The following is a 21680-nucleotide window of genomic DNA, read 5'->3' as shown; positions in this document are numbered from 1 at the left end:
CTATACCATGTTTCTTTTCCTCACAGAATATTTTAATTTAAAAATGCGAAGTCTTCATGGAATTGATTCTGTTGGTTCCTACCAAGAGGAAGTGTGGTCTTCCTTGAGGCCCTAGGTTTACATTTGACTCTAGAAGTAACCTAGAACTGGAGATATCAATGGGAGATGCTCCCATTTAGTGATTCCATCATCCTCTGCTGCTGCTGCTGCTGCTAAGTCTCTTCAGTCGTGTCCGACTCTGTGCGACCCCATAGACTGCAGCCCACCAGGCTCTGCCGTCCTTGGGATTCTCCAGGCAAGAATACTGGAGTGGGTTGCCATTTCCTTCTCCAGTGTCTCATTTAATTCTTATAGGAACATTATAAGATAGTGCACATTTCACTCCATAGCTCATTTTCCTCTTTAATTATATAAACGTGTAGAAAGTCTGTGTGCTCAATTGCTCAATTGTGTCCAACTCTTTTTGACCTCATGGACTGTAGCCTGCCAGGCTCCTCAGTCAGTGGGATTCTCCAGGCAAGAATACTGACTGGAGGTGGTTGCCATTTCCTCCTCCAGGGGATCTTCCCCACCCAGGGAACGAACTCGAATTTCCTGTGTCCCCTGCATTGCTGGTGGATTCTTTACCACTGAGCCACCTGGGAAGCCTGTAGAAAAGCCTAATGATTCTATTTTTGTAGCTTAAAGACTAGTTTAAAAGGAAAGAGAAAGGAAGCTATGTTTGGCCCAATGCATGTGATTTCCAGTCTCTTATGGCTTGAAAATATCCAGGGTTTTCATTCTCTTTCTTTTTTAAACAAAAAATAGCTTGAACAAAAGGAAAGATTAATTGTAACGGAATCCCTCCTTTGAAAAATGTACTGGAGGCTAGATTTTCATGTACCTGGCTGCGTGGAGACAAATGAGGAAGCTGGTGTCTCCAAGGTGGAAAGTTGATTGAAACCTAGTTGAAGGGGTGGCAGGGGGATCTCAGGTGAGTGGGGCAGGGCGTGGACACTCCAATGGCTCAAATGTCTCAGAACAAGGAAGATTATGCCTGGGCCCTGGGTGTGTGAAACTTGCAAATCAGTGATAAAAGAATCGTTGGGGGATTGGAATACCCTGAATCAGCCTGGAGAGTTAGTTCTTACAATAAGCATTAGAATCATGGCACGGGGGTGGTGGTTGGGGGGGCTTATTAAAATACAGATACCTGGGCTCTAGCCTTGAGACCCTGTTTAAGTAATCTCCGGAATCTGGCTGAGGAATGTGCATTTCTAATGAGCAGTCAAGGTCATTTGGAAACTGAAAACTCATTGCCACAGTCAGGGAAAACCAGGGGAGGGCATCAGAACCCACCTAAGCTGTGTAGCGGTGGGTGGTCACGTCAGCTGAATCTGCCATTCTGTGACTTAATCCTACTAGATTTAGGTGACACTAGTGGTAAAGAACCCTCCTGCCAATGCAGGAGACATAAGAGATGCAGGTTCAATCCCTGGGTTGGATCCCTGGGTCAGGATGCCCTTGGAGGAGGGCATGGCAACCCACTCCAGTATCCTTGCCTGGAGAATCCCATGGACAGCGGAGCCTGGCGGGCTACAGGCAGTAGGATCGCAAGGAGAAACAACTTAGCATGCATGCACATACGGCAGGCCTATGGTAACTTTTTGTGTGGTTTTAGAAAATGGTACCACACTTGTTATTTGACCAGTGTGGGGTAATACCAACTTAGCTCACCAGAATATGATTTATTAACTGAATGTGAGCCAGGTTAGTTTTGACATTTCTACAGGAAGAATTAACAGGTGACTGATGACCTCCAGGAATGTGCTCAGTCGCTCAGTTGGATCTGTCTCTCGGTGACCCCGTGGACTGTAGCCCACCAGGCTCCTCTGTCCATGGAATTTTTCAGGCCCGAATACTTGGAGCGGGTTGCCATTTCCGCCTCCAAGGAATCGTCTAGATCGAACCCCCATCTCTTGTGTCTTCTGCATTGGCCTCTGCTGCTGCTGAGTCGCTTCAATTGTGTCCGACTCTGTGCGATCCCATAGACGGCAGCCCACCAGGCTCCCCCATCCCTGGGACTCTCCGGGCAAGAACACTGGAGTGGGTTGCCATTTCCTTCTGCAGTGCTTGAAAGTCAGAGTCTTTACCACTGTGCTACCTGGGGAGCCCCAGTAATTTACGACTTCCTGACTGGAAAGGGAAATCCCTTCTCTAGTCTCAGGTTGGCCCCTCAGGTGGGGCAACTTGCTTGCACTGTGCTGGGAACTCCTCTTTGTTACAAGCAGCTGAGTGGAACTCAACCTTAAGTGACTGATAGGTAAAATAGATAGAAGAATCAATAGTGCTCTAATAACTGAGATTTTACCAGAAAGAATGATTCATAGATCTGACTTTTTGTCATGTCCTGCTAATCTGTTCACCCAAATCTGATTCAAATAGAGATAGTGGTCTTGTGGGATAAATGCTGCTGTTTACAGGCTGTATTCTTTGAAGTCCATCTGGTGTTTGAAGTGAAGGTTAATGAAAAAGTTGGCTGAAAGCTGTCCCTTTTTAAATTTTTTTAATGCTGCATCTTGATTCTATGTAGCAGATGCTAAAATCATTTATTAGCAACAACAGATTTGATACATTTCCTGGCTGGATTTTAGATATTGAGCTCAATCTCCTTTTCAGGCTAAGGCAGATATAAAATACTTTTGATTTGGAGGCATTATCAGACTCTTCAGTAATGTGAAAAAAATTTTAAGAAGAAAATTAGATGTTCAGTTACTATTGCCTTTTATGAGTGATTATCCTGGACACACACTGTACACAGACACACATACACACACTCTCTTACTGCATATATATTTATTAAATATATATATTTATTCATATATAAATATGGATATATTTATGAAGCATATATACTCATATATTTATATTTATGCAGTGTGTGTGTGTGTGTGTGTGTGTGAAGGTAACCTTTGTAAAAGTAATTGGTTTTTTAACTGTGAAGGCAAACCTAAGTGCGCAGCAATAATGTATTATTCAGAGATCCCTTTATTTGATGTATACTGTGCAGGTCCTAAGGGCTTCCCAGGTGGCACTAATGGTAAAGAACCCACCTGCCAGTGCAGGAGACATAAGAGACGTGGGTTCAATCCCTGGGTCGGGAAGATCCTCTGAGGAGGGCATGGCAACCCACTCCAGTATTCTTGCCTGGAGAATCCCATGGATAGAGGAACATGGCAGGCTACAGTCCATAGGGTCTCAAAGAGTCAGTGTGTGGTGCAGCTCCTAAGTGATAATTGTGAAGATTGTCTATAGAAGATGGAAAAATGCTCATGATAAGGTTGAAGGGAAAAGATTGGAACAAAATGTATATATGTTTTTACTAACTGAAAATAAAGATGGCTGTGAAGTTTGGGAAGGAAAACAGGTGATGATTATGAACTTGGATATGAATGTGGCTTGGATCAGTTCACGCAATTTTGATGGCAAAGAATAGAAAACCTAATTCAAAATGACTGAATAAATAAGGAGGTTTGTTGTTCATATTACAAGAAGTCGGGCTCCAACATAGTACATCTCTATCTCTCTGCTACTCTCTTGATTCTATTATTTTCAAAGTGTGGTTTTATCCTTAGACTGATGGTTATTCCAGATTTCATATTGAGATAGAATAACTTGAAGAAGCAAGATAGGGTATCCTCTTTATGTATGTCCCATTGAAAGAGCAAGGAGACCTTCCCAGAACTTCTGCACAGATTCTCTCCTGTGTTTCATTGCTCAGACCTTCCTGGCACTCTCTGGGAAGGAAAATGCAGTTACCATGCTTTGCCTGTATTAGTCAGGATTGACCTCTGAACACGTGGGGCCTCGCCTGGCAGGGAGAAGCAGGTAGTTATTCAAGAGAACCAACAGAGTCTGTCAAAAAATGTGACTGAGGTTTGTCCTCTTGGGCTGCACACCACAAACTTGCAAGCCCTGGTGCCTGCCCAGCCTCCTACGTCCATGGTTTAATGGATGTGGGGGCCTTACATGTCTGCAGCCAGCTCCTGAAGCAGCATCTCACCAGGTGTGGCAGGCGGTGAGCAGGACATGGCAGTAGTCTTTGCTGTGTGTGTGTGTGTGTGTGTGTGTGTGTGTGTGTGTGTGTGTGTGTAGGGGGTGTGAGGTAGGAGGAATAGAGGTGAGAGCTGGGGCTGGGAGGTGGAGAGGGAGGTTACCAGTTATAGAGGAAATTGACTTGTCAGGTTGGCTCACTGGTTACCAGGGAAACCAGCAGAGGAGCACACCTCTCACCACCCCTTTGATAAGCTGTCATAGTGGAGATGCTCTGTTCTAAGAATTCACACAGTCCCTAGCTGGAGTTGGGGCAGGTATGTAGGAGTTGACTGATTAGGCTCTATGATTAAGAGGGAAGGTCAGTCACCTGAGTAGGGTGTAACGCAGGGACTGATGGAACAGAGGGATGTACTGAGAGCAAGGGGACGGCCATCTGGGATGGCCTGACCATACAATCCTTATACAGGTATCCCCCACTTTTTGAAAGTTTGCTTTATGCCGCTTCACTTTTAAGAAAGACCTACATCAGTACTTGTTTTCGCTAACCAAAGGAAATCCAATTTTCACTTTTATGAAAAATGGTGAAAATTTACAAGTGCTCTCAGTGTTTGTTTTGCTGGGGGCCGTTATAAACTCAGGGCGATAGCGGAGGACAGAGGAGCCTGGCCTGCTGCAGTCCCTGTTGTAGCAGAGCTGAACACGACTTAGCAACTGAACATTATAGCGGCGGCGCACACCCCCCTCAGCAGCGAGAGTGCTGCCCCCAAGCGCCTTCTCCAGGAACTGCACTCAGTATATCAGCATCCGGCTGCCGCCAGTCTTTGAGCTGTGTCTGGGAGCATCTGCACTTTTCCTGTTTATTTTGTGCATTTCTTAGCAAGATGTTTCCTAAGATTAGTTGCTTCTTTTTTGTTTGTTGTTGTTGTAAGGTGTAGGTGTTGTTTTTTGACAAGTTGTGTCTGACTCTTGCAGCCCCATGGACTGTAGCCCGCTAGGCTCCTCTGTCCATGGAATTTTCCAGGCAAGAATACTGAAGTAGGTTGCCATTTCCTTCTCCAGGGGCTCATCCCGACCCAGGGATCGAACCCGTGCCTCCTGCATTGGCAGGCGAATTCTTCACTGCTTAGCCACCAGAGAAGCCCAGGAACAGAACTTACAAAGATGAATAAGAAATCACCTAAGTCCTCTGGTTAAGGATGCCCACTCTCTGGTTGAAATGTCAAAATAATACTAGGCATTTTTTATTACCTTTCCTGTGATATGTACGCTGGGAGACAGATAAACTTACTATTAAGTGTAGTTTAATTTCATCACTTAGAGTTGTACAATAAAATGTTAATACCCACACTATGTGTTTATGTGTGGACTTAGCTACTGAACAGTATAAACACAATTTGTAAAATTTTCTGCTAAAGTTATTTAAATGCATATATTGTCTTATTCTTTTGCATTATATTGTATAATGTTTTAAATGCATGAATAATTGGTGGTGGTGGTGTTCAGTCACTCAGTCGTATCCGGCTCTTTGCGACCCCCTGGACTGCAGCACTCCAGGCTTCCCTGTCCCTCACCATCTCCCGGATGGGCTTATAGATTTATGTAAGCCCAATGTAAATGGGTAGAATTGCTTATTCAAAAGATATGCTTTCATTTTGAACCTGACAAGTTCATATTTTTCTCAGTATGAAAGGTATCTACATAAATAATAAATGAACAATTAATATGAATTATAGATGAGGACTAATGGGGGTGAGTATAGTTCAGTTGGATATTTAAGGGGATGCTTCCTATGTTAAAAGATGATTTCATTTTGACATGGCATGATTTGAGTAAAATCTATTATTTCACAATGCTAAAGTGATTTCAGTTATGGGTAAGTGTAATCATTGACAAAATAGAATTCAGTTCAGTTCAGTCGCTCAGTCGTGTCCGACTCTTTGCGACCCCATGAATCGCAGCACGCCAGGCCTCTCTGTCCATCACCAACTCCTGGAGTTTACCCAAACCCATGTCCATCGAGTCAGTGATGCCATCCAACCATCTCATCCTCTGTTGTCCCCTTCTCCTCCCGCCCCCAATCCTTCCCAGCATTAGGGTCTTTTCCAGTGAGTCAACTCTTCGCATGAGGTGGCCAAAGTATTGGAGTTTCAGCTTCAACATCAGTCCTTCCAATGAACACCCAGGATTGATCTCCTTTAGGATGGAGTGATTAGATCTCCTTGCAGTCCAAGGGACTCTCAAGAGTCTTCTCCAACACCACAGTTCAAAAGCATCAGTTCTTTGGCGCTCAGCTTTCTTCACCATCCAACTCTCACATCCATACATGACCACTGGAAAAACCATAGCCTTGACTAGACGGACCTTTGTTGGCAAAGTAATGTCTCTGCTTTTAAATATGCTATCAAGGTTGGCCATAACCTTCCTTCCAAGGAGTAAGCGTCTTTTAATTTCATGGCTGCAATCACCATCAGCAGTGATTTTGGAGCCCAAAAAAATAAAGTCTGACACTGTTTCCACTGTTTCCCCAATCTATTTGCCATGAAGTGATGGAACCAGATGCCATGATCTTAGTTTTCTGAACATTGAGGTTTAAGCCAACTTTTTCACTCTCCTCTTTCACTTTCATCAAGAGGCTCTTTAGTTCTTCTTCCCTTTCTGCCATAAGGGTGGTGTCATCTACATATCTGAGGTTATTGATATTCTCCCGGCAAAATAGAATACCTGAATACTATCAAATAAGCTGTAGGAAAAAAAACAAAACATAAAAATTAATGTAGCCTCCCCAACTGTACTTGAAAAATTCAACTAACTAATTCTCTATTCAGTTGTTTTTAGGCAATGTGATTATTTGGTGTATGTTTTATAATTAAGACAGAAAATGATCACTTAATATATTTTTCCAATTTTGCCTTTAGTAGAAGGCATAAGATTATATTTAATTTATTGTCAAATATGTGTACTAAATTGTCCAATATGTAATGGACTTTTGTTCTGTTTTTTTAATAGTTCATAAACTGAAATTTCTACATCACTTTCAGCTTTAAGTATACTTTTTGTCAAAGATCTGAATAATAGCTTGATGTCACCAGCATGAATTTCTGGTTCCACCAGAACAATAGAGCTGACTAAAATTAAGTATTTTGTGCCTCTGTGAAGTTCAGTAATGGATGAGAAAGGATTCGGGCGATAACATTAATTTTCTATTCCTCATTTATCAAACTGTGATTTTTACAAGATTTCAGAAATATTTATTTTTAATTCTGTTCAGAATACTGGGATGGATCTTTGTTTTTGCTGTTTTTTCTGTCACATGAGTGAGTGCTATTGTATAAGTATATTTTAAGGAGTTAACTAAATAGGCATACCTTTTCATTTCACTAATTTTGAAATGAGCTGGATTTAGAGAACAAAGATAACTGACATGTTTGGTTCCTTTCCTGATATTTCTTTTAGGTCTTCTTGAAGTATGGATGGTTTTGCCAGCTGTCCATGGAGAGATAATACCAGAATGGGTCTATTAGTTTGCTAGAGCTGCTGTAATGAGTACACAGACTGAGTGGCTTAAATAAAGAAACTTGCTATTTCACAGTTCTGGGGACTGGAAGTCCAAGATCAGTGTCAGCAGAGCCATACTTCCTCTCAAGACAGTAGGAAAGGATCTGGTCCAGGGCTCTCTCCTAGCTTCTGATAGTTCCTTGGCTTGTGGAAATGTAACTGCAACCTCCGGATGGCATTCTCCCTATGGGTGTCTGTCCAAATCTCTCCTTTTTATGAGATCATAGTCATACTGGATTGGAGCCCACCCTAATGATCTCATTTATCTTGATCCTCTGCAAAGACCCTATTTCCAAATAAATTCACACATTCATAGGCACCGGAGGTCAATGCTTAAGCATATTTTGGGGGGAAAAGAATTCAGCCCATCACCATCTTTCAACGATAACCCTGTATGCGAGACAGAATAAGAGACACAGATGCATAGAACAATTTTATGGACTCTGAGGGAGAAGGTGAGGGTGGGACGTTCTGGGAGAATAGCATTGAAACATGTATATTATCATATGTGAAACAGAACACCATTCCATGTTCGATGCATGAGACAAGGGCTCGGGGCCGGGGCAATGGGATGACCCGGAGGGGTGGGATGGGGAGGGAGGTGGGTGGGGGGTCCAGGAGGGGGAACACATGTGAACCCATGGCTGATTCATGTCAATGTATGGCAAGGACTATTACAATATTGTAAAGTAATTGGCCCCCAACTAAAATAAATAAATTTATTAAAAAAAAAAAAAAAGAATTCAGCCCACTGCAATAGCCTTGAGAACCGATGAAACTTGTGAAGAGAATTTTAATCTAGTTAACTCTCTTTCTCTAGATTACCTTGTATTGAGTGAGACTGATAACATGGCAGAAGAGAACCCCTCTGGAATGTCTCTTTGTTTTAGGAATCCCTATTTTTTTTTTTTTTGTAGCTAAGTTATCCATAAAGCAAATTTCTGTAACAAAAATCTTTTATGTTCCTTTTCCTTTATAAAAACTGGAGATGTGTTTACATAATAAAAAAATAGTAGTAAACTAAAATGACAGTGATTTCAACATCTTTTAAAAATGTACTCATTTTTAATTGGAGGATAATTGCTTTACAATATTGTGTTGGTTTCTGCCATATGTCAACATGAATCAGCCAGAGGTATATGTATGTCCCCTTCTTTTTGAACCTCCTTCCCACCTCCCACTCCATCCTACCCCAAGTTCAACATTTTTGGCAGAGAATTAAGGTAGTAGAATTCTGACCATTGTTGTGTATTGGCACATTTTGCCTTTAAGTAGTTGTTTATACCAACAGGCTGGTACGACTGACAGTTTTCTTTGTTTTTTTGCAATAATTCTTTTCATGAACTCTAGGGGCTCCTCTCCATGACATGCCATCATGCATAGCTTTATAGTTCCAGACTTTTTTCTATTACTGGTTTAGTCTGTAAATTAGTAATGACTACTATAGTTGATCTAAAACCTCTGTCTGAGACTTCAAATTTTAGATTATTGTTATTAACACTTTTTAAAAAATAGGAATATTTAGAATAGAATATTTTTCCATCAAATTGGCACATGAGAGACTTTAAGACCATGCAACCCTGGATTCACTGAGGTGTTGCTGAGAGACATGAGCTGAGACTACGAGGAACATCGCAAAGTGCTGGGCAGAAGTAGGAAAGTATGAACCAAGGAAGACAGATCAATTTTTGGTAATAAGAGGCTGTGACAACGGAGCAATATTTACCAAAGAATCTGGTCTAGAATTTGTCTGAAGAATTTTATTGTTAGTAAGATAGTAATAAAAATGAGTTTACCAGGCTCTGGCCTTTGTGGATTGCTTTATTGTTTTATCCTCTCTCTCTCTGGTTTTTTTTTTTTTATTTCCTCTTGTAATTGCGTATCTATAAATTTGTGCAAATGTATAGTCCTAGAAATTTGTACAGTCCTAGAAATTTGTACAGCCCATGGGACAAATCAGCCTCCACTGGAGGATTAGCCTCAAATATAGATCACCAGAAAGCCACTTCTCTTGTGTTCTGTAGTATAGAGAAACTCTTAAGACTGTCTTATGGATCTGCCTGGCTAGTGTATCCCCATGTAATGTTTGGTAGATTTGTTGTAGTATTTCACCATCCTGGTGAATGCCAACATGGCAGAATGCATAAAGTGGTACCTGAACTATTGAAAAGTGCTTATTGCATCCCAAGTCTTTGCTCAGGTTTGGAGGCAAGGGACTGGTAGCAAGGGAGGGAATCTGGGAGGCAGTTTGTCATGGCTCTGCAACTGCTCAGTTGGTTGGCTCCGTAGCTTCCTCATCCATAAATTAAGGGAAACCAATTACAGTTCTACCGTCTTAAGCATTCTAAGAGAGCTAAGTGAAGCAAGAACGAAGTAAAACCAAAACCAAACAAAAACTACCTCCTGTCTCAAATGTATGTAGTATGAATTGTGTGTTCATGCTTTTCTTATCTTAGGCATATTATCGTGCTGATATTTTTTTTTTAAAGTTCTTTCAAAAAATTATTAGAAGTGTAAACCTCATAGAATTACATACCAGTAAGAAATACTCACTGAGTTCAAGGTAGATGATTACTCAGATATTTTGGAAATTTTTATGGCGTAAGGAAAGGATAAACTATGTGGAGGGGCACTGCTAGGCAGGTGTGTGTTTTGGGGATGTTGGTGTTGAGAATGGATTCTTCCAGAGAATTCGCTAGTCATTGACATGCAAACTGCCTTTCCAGAATTGCAAATATTTGTATCCATTTGTTAAAGGAAAATTGGATGAGCACTCCACATTTCTTGCCATATAACAAATACAGATAAACAAATCCAGGTTTTCACAGCATGTTTGGTGCATGTGAGAAATGATGGTAGAACTGATAATTGACCTGGAAATTATTCCCAGTGCTATCATTTTTGTTATAATGATGTTATGGTAACAATTACATATTATGCAGAGTTTTCTCCTCCTCATTTGTAGATAGGTGCCTTAATCATTTAGATAATATGCCTGCATCATTTCTTCTTTGAAAGCTTTTTAGTGATTTGGGCAATATTTTACATTTTATTGTGATTATTTAACATGCATGAGTAGAGTTCCAGTTTGTTTTCATTACTAGAACTTCTGTCCAACCCTTTGACATGAAGAATTTGATGGCGGTGGTATTTGTGGTGGTGGTGAATTAATAAACAGATAATAGATTAAACGGTTTCTCTGGTGGCTCAGCTGGTAAAGAATCCGCCTGCAATGTGGGAGACCTGAGTTCGCTCCCTGGGTTGAGATGATCCCCCTGGAGAAGGAGACGGCTACCCACTCCAGTATTCTGGCCTGGATAATTCCATGGACTGTATAGTCATGGGGCCACAAAGAGTTGGACACGACTGAGTGACTTTCACTTTCGGATTAAACATCATTTCAAATAACATGTGTTTGAGGTGAACAAATGAATTCTTTGATTTGAAAAAAATCAAAAGACATTTTTACTGTGCATGATATTAGTATTATGTGGGTCTCTATAGAAGACATTTTGTGATTATAAGAAATCATTAAAGTTCAGTTAAACTCTTTGGACATATTTCTTTAAAAATATTCTACAGCTCACACTTTTTGTTGTAGAAAGGGGGACCTCTTCTAAGGCCCAAGAGTAGGCTCTTGTCTGACAGTGAGAAAGGAATTATCTGAGGAGGCACATGTGCTGACAAAGCAAGAGATTTTATTGGTAAAGGGGCGCCTGGGTGGAGAGCAGTACTGTAAGGAAACCCAGGAGAACTGCTCTGCCCCATGGCTCACAGTCTTGGGACCTATGGTGATGAGATTAGTTTCCGGGTTGTCTCTGGCCAGTCATTCTGACTCAGGTCCTTCCTGTTGGTCCAGGCATTGCTCAGTCAAGATGGATTCCAGCGAGGAGGATTCTGGGAAGTTGGTAGGACATAGGGATTGGTGTCTCCTTTGGAGCTTTCCCAAATTCTTCTGGTTGGTGGTGGCTTGTTAGTTTCATGTTCTTTACCAGGACCTCCTGTCATAAAATAAATCATGAGATGGTTACTGTGGTGCCTGGCCAGGGTGAGCGGTTTCAGTTGGTGTTTCCCCCTAACATTTTCACTGAGCTAGACAGGGCTTCCTCTTGCTTGGTCTGAATTAAAGAAAGTTAGAATATATATGAATCAGTTTTAGATTATCTGCCATATGAATGATGCACGCTCACCTTCTCTCCTGAGTAATCAGGATTTGGCAGTGCAACTTTGTCTCCATTTGTTCTTGCCTCTTGTTTAAATTAAATGACACTTTGTATTTATCATGAGAGATAGGATATGTGTTTCTTAAATAGTTATATTTTTAAAGGATGATTGGGTGGAAAATAATAGTGATAGATGACTAGGCTAATGCAAATGAAATGAATGGATGATTTAGAATCTATTATTTTTGAAAAATAATTATAAAGCCATAGATTACTTTGAAATATGTAAAATGTGCCAGAAATTTTTAATAAAATTTAATTTCTTAACTTCTTTTACCTATGAAACAAAGGTCATCTTAAGTGACTTTTCACAGACTTTTATGAAATTTTTAAGTTGTCTGAGTTTGCTTCTACCTCTGCACATGTCTCAACTGCAGCCTCAGGACCGACTCTAAGAATAAATGCCAGTGAGAAGAGAAATGTAGTCCTTTGATGCACACTTAAAAAAAACTTGAAATATATTTGATATACGCTATTATGTTGGTTTCAGATGTACTGCATAGTGATTGCAATTTGCAGATGTTATGAAATAATCACCACAGTAAGCCTAGTAACCACTTTGATCCACAGTTAAGGGATAAGACTTAAAATAGTATCTTCCCAGGGATGCTCTAATTTAAATTTTGACTCTTTTAAGACTGAGAAGAATGACTCAAATTATGGACTGTGGAGCAGCTGAGTGGGGATGATATGTAAAGAGAAGTGAAGTTCAAGGGCCATTCAGTTACACCACACCAGTCTCCCTAGGGGCAGTTTCCCTAAGACTAACATTAGACAGTATTTCTGACACTTAACACCTTTCTGAAATTTTAGACATTGTCTTTAGACTTCTCACAACTACTGGTAGAGGCTAAAAGGGGAAAAACATTTTATTCTTCTTTAGTGGAAGAACAGATAGAAGGAAGATACAACAGCCAATAACAGGTAACTTATAAACAGCATTGTATTTGTTTCTGTTTTTCTTTTTTTAAAATCTGTGATGTCTCGTGAAGATGGAAAGTGATACATAAGTGATAAGAACTTCCTATGTGATGTAATCAAACATGTGGGATGCAGTATCTGCCATTAGTCACAGTCTTCCACTTTTTCCCTTTGGACTTCTGTTTGCCTGGATAAAGAAAGAAAGTATCCTTAGCATTGACATCAGGATGTTAATTTAAAAAAAAGTGCCTGCTAAATCCTCTTTTAAAGATAGAAGGACTTGCTGTGAACAGTGAAAGCCTGGCTCTCTCAGCATGTTACCCGAGGACTCGTTCAGTATGTTCAGTGTGTTCAAACGGTTATGTTCTATTCAAGGATCTGGGGATTCTTTTCCATTTAGGGTCAGTCCGGCTTCGTGGTGGCAAAAGCGCCTTTGAAGGCACAGTAGGAGTGTATGAGAATGGAGCCTGGGGCGTCGTTTGTAGCAGCCACTGGGACGACGCTGATGCTTCAGCTGTTTGTCACCAGCTGCAGCTGGGGTGAGTTTGTTCATCCTTGACCGAATCTGTCTGCTGATACCTGAAGGGAGTGCTGGCCCCCCGCTGTTACCTTGGAGAGGTTACCTCCTCCTTCTCCTTCTCTCACGTTCCTCACTCACTTCTCTCAGGAGACTTTTAAAGAAAGGGTCCCCAATGGAAGGAGTGAGTTCCTTTACATACAAATGCATTTCACTTGTTACTACCCCTGCTGACTAGGAAATGCCTGCCAGAGACGCTCAGAGGGCTCAAACAAACCAAGTGCACACCAGGACCCAGGGACCCCACAGAGACTGAGGCAGAACTATGTTTGAGCCTCACTTGTGGAGGTGAGGGTCAGCAGTGGCCTGCCGCTGGGGCAGGGGCTCTGGGTGTAGCAGACCTGGCTATGGCATAAGCCCTTTTGGAGGAGGTCGGCATTAACCCCACCATAGAGCTGCCAGAACTTACACAGGACTGGGAAATAGACTCTGGGAGGGCACAAACAGAACCTTGTGTGCACCAGGACCCAGGAGAAAGGAGCAGTGACCTCACAAGAGACTGACCCAGACTTGCCGGGGAGTGTCCAGGAGTCTCCAGCGGAGGCATGGGTCGGTGGTGGCCTGCTGCAGGGCTGGGGGCACTGAGTGTAGCAGTGCATGCACGGGACCTTTTGAAGGTCACCATTATCTTCATTACCTCCACGATAGTTTGGCCTCAGGTAAACAGCAAGGAGGGAACACAGCCCCGCCCATCAACAGAAAATTGGATTAAAGATTTACTGAGCATGGCCCCGCCCATCAGAACAAGACCCAGTTTCCCCCTCAGTCAGTCTCTCCCATCAGGAAGCTTCCATAACCTCTTATCCTTCTCCATCAGAGGGCAGACAGACTGAAAACCACAATCACAGAAAACTAACCAATCTGATCACATGGACCACAGTCTTGTCTAATTCATTGAAACTATGAGTCATGCCGTGTAGGGCCACTCAAGACAGATAGGTCATGGTGGAGAGTTCTGACAAAACGTGGTCCACTGGAGAAGGGAGTGGCAAACCACTTCAGTATTTTTGCCTTGAGAACCCCATGAACAATATGAAAAGGCAAAAAATATGACACTGAAAGATGAACTCCCCAGGTGCTCAATATACTACTGGAGATCAGTGGGGAAATAACTCCAGAGAGAATGAAGAGATGGAGCCAAAGCAACAACACCACCCAGTTGTGGATGTGACTGGTGATGGAAGTAAAGTCTGATGCTGTAAAGAGCAATATTGCAAAGGAACCTGGAATGTTAGGTCCATGAATCAAGGCAAATTTTAAGTGTTCAAACAGGAGATGGCAAGAGTGAACGTCGACATTCTAGGAATCAGCGAACTAAAATGGACTGGAATGGGTGAATTTAACTCAGATGACCATTATATCTACTACTGTGGACAAGAATCCCTTAGAAGAAACGGAGTAGCCCTCATAGTCAACAAAAGAGTCCAAAATGCAGTACTTGGATGCAATCTCAAAAACGACAGAATGATCTCTGTTCATTTCCAAGGCAAACCATTCAATATCACAGTAATCCAAGTCTATGCCCTGACCAGTAATGCTGAAGAAGCTGAAGTTGAACGATTCTCTGAAGCCCTACAAGACCTTTTAGAGCTAACACCCAAAGAAGATGTCCTTTTCATTATAGGGGACTGGAATGCAAAAGTAGGGAGTCGAGAAATACCTGGAGTAACAGGCAAATTTGACCTTGGAGTACAGAATGAAGCAGGCCAAAGGCTAATAGACTTGTGCCAAGAGAATGCACTGGTCATAGCAAACACCCTCTTCCAACAACATGAGAGAAGACTACACATGGACATCACCAGATGGTCAACACTGAAATCAGATTGATTATATTCTCTGCAGCCAAAGATGGAGAAGCTCTATACAGTCAACAAAAACAAAACCGGCAGCTGACTATGGCTCAGACCATGAACTCCTTATTGCCAGAGTCAGACTTAAATTGAAGAAAGTAGGGAAAACCACTAGACCATTCAGGTATGACCTAAATCAAATCCTGTACGATTATACACTGGAAGTGAGAAATAGATTGAAGGGATTAGATCTGTAGACAGAGTGCCTGAAGAACTGTGGATGGAGGTTCGTGACATTGTACAGGAGGCAGTGATCAAGACCATCCACAAGGAAAAGAAATGTAAAAAGGCAAAATGGTTATCTGAGGAGGCCTTACAAGTAGCTGTGAATAGAAGAGAAGCAAAAGGCAAAGGAGAAAAGGAAAGATATACCCATTTGAATGCAGAGTTTCAAAGAATAGCAAGAGCGACAAGAAAGCCTTTCTCAGTGAACAGTGCAAAGAAATAAGGAGAATAGAATGGGAAAGCCTAGAGATCTCTTCAAGAAAATTAGAGATACCAAGGGAACATTTCATGCAAAGATGGGCTCAATAAAGGACATAAATGGTATGGATCTAACAGAAGCAGAAGATGTTAAGAAGACATGGCAAGAATACACTGAAGAACTATACAAAAAAGATCTTCATGACCCAGATAATCACGATGGTGTGATCACTCACCTAGAGCCAGACATCCTGGAATGCAAAGTCAAGTGGGCCTTAGGAAGCATCACTACGAACAAAGTTAGTGGAGGTGATGGAATTCCAGTTGAGCTATTTCAAATCCTGAAAGATGATGCTGTGAAATTGCTGCATTCAATATGCCAGCAAATTTGAAAATCTCAGCAGTGGCCACAAGACTGGAAAAGGTTAGTTTTTATTCCACTCCCAAAGAAAGGCAATGCCAACGAATGCTCAAAGTACCGCACAGTTGCACTCATCTCACATGCTAGTAAAGTAATGCTCAAAATTCTCCAAGCCACGCTTCAACCGTGAACTTCCAGATGTTCAGGCTGGATTTAACAAAGGCAGCAGAACCAGAGATCAAATTGCCAACATCCATTGGATCATCGAAAAAGCAAGAGAGTTCCGGAAAAACATCTGCTTTATTGATTATGCCAAAGCCATCGACTGTGAGGATCACAATCAACTGTGGAAAACTCTGAAAGAGATGGAAATACCAGACCACCTGACCTGCCTCTTGAGAAACCTGTATGCAGATCAGGAAGCAACAGTTAGAACTGGACCTGGAACAACAGACTGGTTCCAAATATGGAAAGGCGTACATCAAGGCTGTATATTGTCACCTCTGCTTATATGCAGAGTACATCATGAGAAATGCTAGGCTGGATCACGCACAAGCTGGAATCAAGATTGCCGGGAGAAATATCAGTAACCTCAGATACGCAGATGACACGACCCTTATGGCAGAAAGTGAAGAACTAAAGAGCCTCTTAATGAAAGTGAAAGAGGAAAGCGAAAAAGCTGTTTTAAAACTCAACATTCAGAAAACTAAGATCATGGCATCTGGTCCCATCACTTCATGGCAAATAGATGGGGAAACAGTGGAAACAGTGGCTGACTTCATTTTTTCGGTCTCCAAAATCACTGCAGATGGCGACTGCAGCCATGAAATTAAAAGATGCTTCCTCTTTGGAAGAAAACTTATGACCAATATAGACAGCATGTTAAAAAGCAGAGACATTACTTTGCCAACAAAGGTCTGTCTCATCAAAGCTGTGGTTTTTCCAGTAGTCATGTATGGATGTAGAGTTGGATTCTAAAGAAAGCTGAATGCCAAAGAATTGATGCTTTTGAACTATGGTGTTGGAGAAGACTCTTGGGGGTCCCTTGGACTGCAAGGAGATCCAACCAGTCCTACCTAAAGAAAATCAGTCCTGAATATTCATTGGAAGGACTGATGCTGAAGCTGAAACTCCAGTACTTTGGCCACCTGATGTGAAGAACTGACTCATTTGAAAAGACTCTGATGCTGGGAAAGATTGAAGGCAGGAGGAGAAGGGGACAACAGAGGATGAGAAGGTTGGTTGGATGGCATCACCGACTCAATGGACATGAGTTTGAGTAAACTCTGGGAGTTGGCGATGCACAGGGAGGCCTGGCGTGCTGTGGTTCGTGGGTTCGCAAAGAGTTTGACAGAACTGAGCAACTGAACTGAACTGAATTGACTAGGAAATGGGCAGAAGCTGAATGGTCCAAAAATAAAAGCATCTTTTGGTCTTTGATCTAACAAATGGATTCTTCAGTGCCAGGAAACAAAGAATTGGGTCCTAAGAGTTTTATTTTCCCAGTAGCCTCTACAGCCTGTGGTTGCTGTCATTCGCTTTTACCTTGAGCCAGCCACAGATTCCCCTGTTGTATGTGTGTGTGTAGGAGGTGAAGTTCATTTGTAGTTTCATCCCATGCTGAGTAAGGTGTGATATCCTGGGACATAGGTTTCTGCACTGAGGAGATTCTGTAAGAGATGGCAATTTCCCTCAGCCCAGCAGCACCTGTCATCCTGAGAAGTTGCTGGCCGTTCCTACCACCCTCAGTTCCGTTCAGTTCAGTCACTCAGTCGTGTCCGACTCTTTGCTACTCCATGGACTGCAGCACACTAGGCCTCCCTATCCATCCCCAAATCCCGGAGTTACTCAAACTCATGTCCATTGAGTCAGTGATGCCATCCAACCATCTCATCCTCTCTCACCCTCTTCTCCTCATGCTTTCAGCCTGACCCTAGGCACTCTCCTTAAAATGGACTGGTGTACACTGACTCCCACCATGCCCAGTACCTTTATGCTTTGTCTCAAGGGGTTTCCCAGGAGCAGAAGTTTCCATTTTGGAATTAATGGTTTTTTTTTGTTGTTGTTATTGTTCTGCTTTTCTGTATCATTTATTTTTTCCAAGTATACATGCCCTATATTTTTCTTGACCTTTATCACCAAGGATCTTTAAAAAGCTTGGAAAATATCTTGTTATGAAAAAAATAAAGGTTAAAAGGCCTGAAAGAAAAGCTTTCTATTTGCAAATATTTTAGATTAATAATCAATGAGTGGTAATATCTAATGTGATGACACAAATGAAAAGGTTAGTCAAGTGCAGTCAAATCAGTAAGAATTTTAATTTGCCCGTTTCCTGTCTTCTCACTCGGAAGGTGGGAAATTAGTATTTAGTACAGGCGAACCTTGCAGGCTTAAGTTTTATTCAGACTTTTGATTCTATTAGAGTAGCAAATAGGGTTAATGTAATACTTAATTGATGCTTTCCAACTGTGGTGTTGGAGAATACTCTTGAGAGTCCCTTATACTCAAGGAGATCAAACCAGGCAATCCTAAAGGAAATCAACCCTGAATATTCATTGGAAGGACTGATGCTGAAGCTGAAGCTCCAGTACTTTGGCTACCTGATGTGAAGAGCTGACTGATTGGAAAAGACCCTGATTCTGGGAAAGATGGAAGGCAGAAGGAGAAGGGGATAATGAGATGGTTGGATGGCATCACCGACTCAATGGACATGAATTTGAGCAAGCTACTGGAGATGGTGAAGGAAAGGGAAGCCTGGTGTGCTGCAGTCCTTAAGGTCTCAAAGAATTGGACACGACTGAGCGACTGAACAACAACAACAATACTTAATTAGGCTTCCTTGGTGGCTTATCGGTAAAGAATCCACCTGCCAGTGCAAGAGATGCAAGTTCTATCTCTAGGTCAGGAAGAGCCCCTAGAGAAGGAAGTGGCAACCTGCTCCGGTTGTCTTGCTGGGAAATCCCATGGACAGAGGAACCTGGCGGGCTACAGTAAATGGGATTGCAAAGAGTCAGACACAACTTAGCAACTAAACAACGATTAGTTAAGTTAGTTAACTAAACAATTAGTTAAGTTCAGCTACAACTCACTAATTTTTTACAGTGAGGGTTGAAATAAATCAGGATAAAAGCAAGAGGAGAGAGCCTACAAAGAGTTATGGTGTTAGCATGTTAATTACTGATTTTATCCCCAGTGGTTTGTTTGGCAAACAGTCCTTGGCTGGTTGGGCAAGTCACAAAGAATGTTGGCTTGATGCTTTTTCTTTGACAGCCTGAAGGTGTAACAATTTGTAGGTTGATGTCAGTGTCTTCCTTCATGGACCTTTCTACCTGTGCTTTTATTATCCCTGAAAAGCAGGGAAGAATGAAATTTTCTATGAGACTGACATAAGAAAACAAAAATGGTACAAATGAACTTATTTACAAAATAGAAATAGAATTACAGATGTAGAAAACAATCTTATGATTACTAAGGGGGGACAGTAGGGAGGGATAAATTGGGAGATTGGGATTGATATATACACACTACTATATATAAAATAAATAATTAATAAGTACCTATTTTATAGCACAGGGAACTCTACTCAGTGCTCTGTGATGACCTATATGGGAAAATAATCTAAAAAAGAATGGATATATGTATATGCATAGCTGATTCACTTTTTTGTACAGCAGAAAGAATGGATATGTGTATATGCATAACTGATTCACTTTTTTGTACAGCAGATACAACACTAAATCAACTATATGCCAATAAAATTTTCTAAAAAATTTTAAAACAAAACAAGCTCTGTAGTGGAGATGTGAATTACAGAGATCCTCTTGATTGATAAGGGACTTCCCTGGTGGCTCAGAGGTTAAAGCGTCTGCCTCCAATGCGGGAGACCTGGGTTCGATCCCTGGGTCGGGAAGATCCCCTGGAGAAGGAAATGGCAAACCACTCCAGTATTCTTGCCTGGAGAATCCCATGGACGAAGGAGCCTGGTAGGCTAGAGCCCACGGGGTCGCAAAGAGTCGGACACGACTGAGCGACTTCCCTCCCTTGATTGATAAAAGAATGTAAACTATCTTTATGCAAACATAAACTTCAGATAAGCTGATCTGATTCCTTCTTAGTAGTCCATTAATAAAAAAGAATTTCAAATAAGAGCAGAGCAACCTGGCTTTATTGCTGTCAAGACAGATTCATATTTTAGATACACCCCAAATATTTATTGTTGGGTTAATGGAAGCTGTAGCATGGAGACAGTTCTAGAGATCATCATGTTATTCAGATAAGCATTTAATCTTTTAAAAATTTAATTTAAGCTTTGTACATATTAGAGGTTAAAAGTATGTAGACTAGATGAGTTTTCTCAATTGATTTCAAAAGTTCATTAGCAAATACTATTATATATATATAAATTTTTTAAAAATGGGAATGGATTGCCTCTCTTGATATTACCTTGCTTAGATGTGGCAATAATAATTGTTTTGAAAATGACAGCCTAAAATATTGGAATAGGAAAGAATCTTCAAGCATCCAGACTTCTTTCATGTATCAGAAGGAAGGACTTAGAGACGTGTTAGAGTAATTTGCAGCTGAGTGCAGACTAGAATCCAAGTCCCACTAGATCACATGACAGACACACTTCTTCCATATAACCATCCAGACTCCTGTTTTATGTCTGTAGTATTTGCCCATTTTCTTCTAAAATCAGCTGTAGATAAAGGCACATGCCTAGCATTATTCAAGGTTAATTAGAAAGATTGCCATAGATAATCACCCTGTTCTGATCTAATATTTTGATTTCCTTGAAATTTACATAATCCATTATGTTTGTCTTTTTCTTCCACATCCACCTTTTTTGACTTTTTCAATTTTTTTAAAACCCTTGTGCTTTGATAAAAGTTAGCCTACATTTGATAAACCTAACCTTGAGCATTGTACTTCCAGAGGAAAAGGAGTCGCAAAACAAACCCCGTTTTCTGAACTGGGCCTTATTCCCGTTTATTGGAGCAATGTCCGTTGCAGAGGAGATGAAGAAAATATACTGCTTTGTGAAAAAGACATCTGGCAGGGCAGGGCATGTTCTGAGAAGATGGCAGCTGCTGACCTGTGTAGCTTTTCCCATGGTGAAAAAAAAAAATTTTTATTCCCTTGCTTTACTTTTATTCTGTTTTCAGCATTCCAGATGAAAAACATGTCTTAGTTGAATGTTTTCCTAAGCGTTGAAATACAGACCTGAGTCTGAATCATCATAGTCTATCAACAATCTAATTAGTCTTCAAAGGAATTCATGTAACAGTCGGATTTCCATTTGAACTCAGTTGTTTTTTTTTTTTTAATTAAAAAATTTTTTGATTGCACCGAGTCTTGACTGCTGTGCACGGGCTCTCTCTAGTTGCAGTAAGTGGGGGCTACTCTCTAGTTGCAGTGCACGGGCTTCTCATTGATTGAGGTGGCTTTTCTTGCTGTGGAGCACAGGCTCTAGATCATGCAGGCTTTAGTAGATGTGATGCTTGCACCTAACTGCCCCCTAGCATGTGGGATCTTCCTAGACCAGGGTTTGAACTGGTGTCCCCTGCATTGCAAGGCAAACTCTTAACCACTGGACCGCCTGAGAAGCCCTGACCTCACTTCACATATTTTCTGTTTTAATATAATTTGTTTATAGGATTATTATATACTGTATATGAAACACTTATTTGGGTAATGAAAAATTGTGATGGAATCAAGTTAAAAGTCATCTTGAA

At 41.3% G+C, this 21680-nt stretch overlaps 2 protein-coding genes and 1 long non-coding RNA gene across 6 annotated transcripts in view; 1 reads left to right on the top strand and 2 right to left on the bottom strand.

Moving 5' to 3' along the window:
* The window catches only part of LOC145505889 (neurotrypsin-like), a 73595-nt gene that overhangs the window by 2844 nt on the left and 49071 nt on the right, over nt 1-21680 (top strand). Inside the window, 2 exon segments of the mRNA XM_081489118.1 lie at nt 13135-13273; nt 20881-21059. Coding sequence (XP_081345244.1) covers nt 13135-13273; nt 20881-21059 — 318 coding nt within the window.
* On the bottom strand, nt 5859-7753 carry LOC145507005 (uncharacterized). Its single transcript, XR_014054498.1, has 2 exons — nt 7401-7753; nt 5859-6775 (listed from the first exon to the last, which is right to left on the bottom strand). It is a non-coding gene; the product is annotated as an uncharacterized LOC145507005 (long non-coding RNA).
* LOC145506668 (uncharacterized) overlaps nt 11269-21680 on the bottom strand; it is a 95923-nt gene continuing 85511 nt past the window's right edge. For all 4 annotated transcript variants that reach the window (XR_014054147.1, XR_014054148.1, XR_014054146.1 and 1 more), the window contains one exon: nt 11269-11591. The gene's annotated coding sequence lies outside the window, so the exon portion shown is untranslated. The remainder of the gene's footprint in view (nt 11592-21680) is intronic.

The sequence above is a fragment of the Giraffa tippelskirchi genome, chromosome 1 (assembly GCF_054371585.1).
Source record: "Giraffa tippelskirchi isolate mGirTip1 chromosome 1, T2T-mGirTip1v1.2.pri, whole genome shotgun sequence".
NCBI classification, from domain to species: Eukaryota; Metazoa; Chordata; class Mammalia; order Artiodactyla; family Giraffidae; genus Giraffa; species Giraffa tippelskirchi.
Note: the sequence above shows the minus strand (reverse complement) of the source record. Positions and strands in the feature narration are given on the sequence as shown.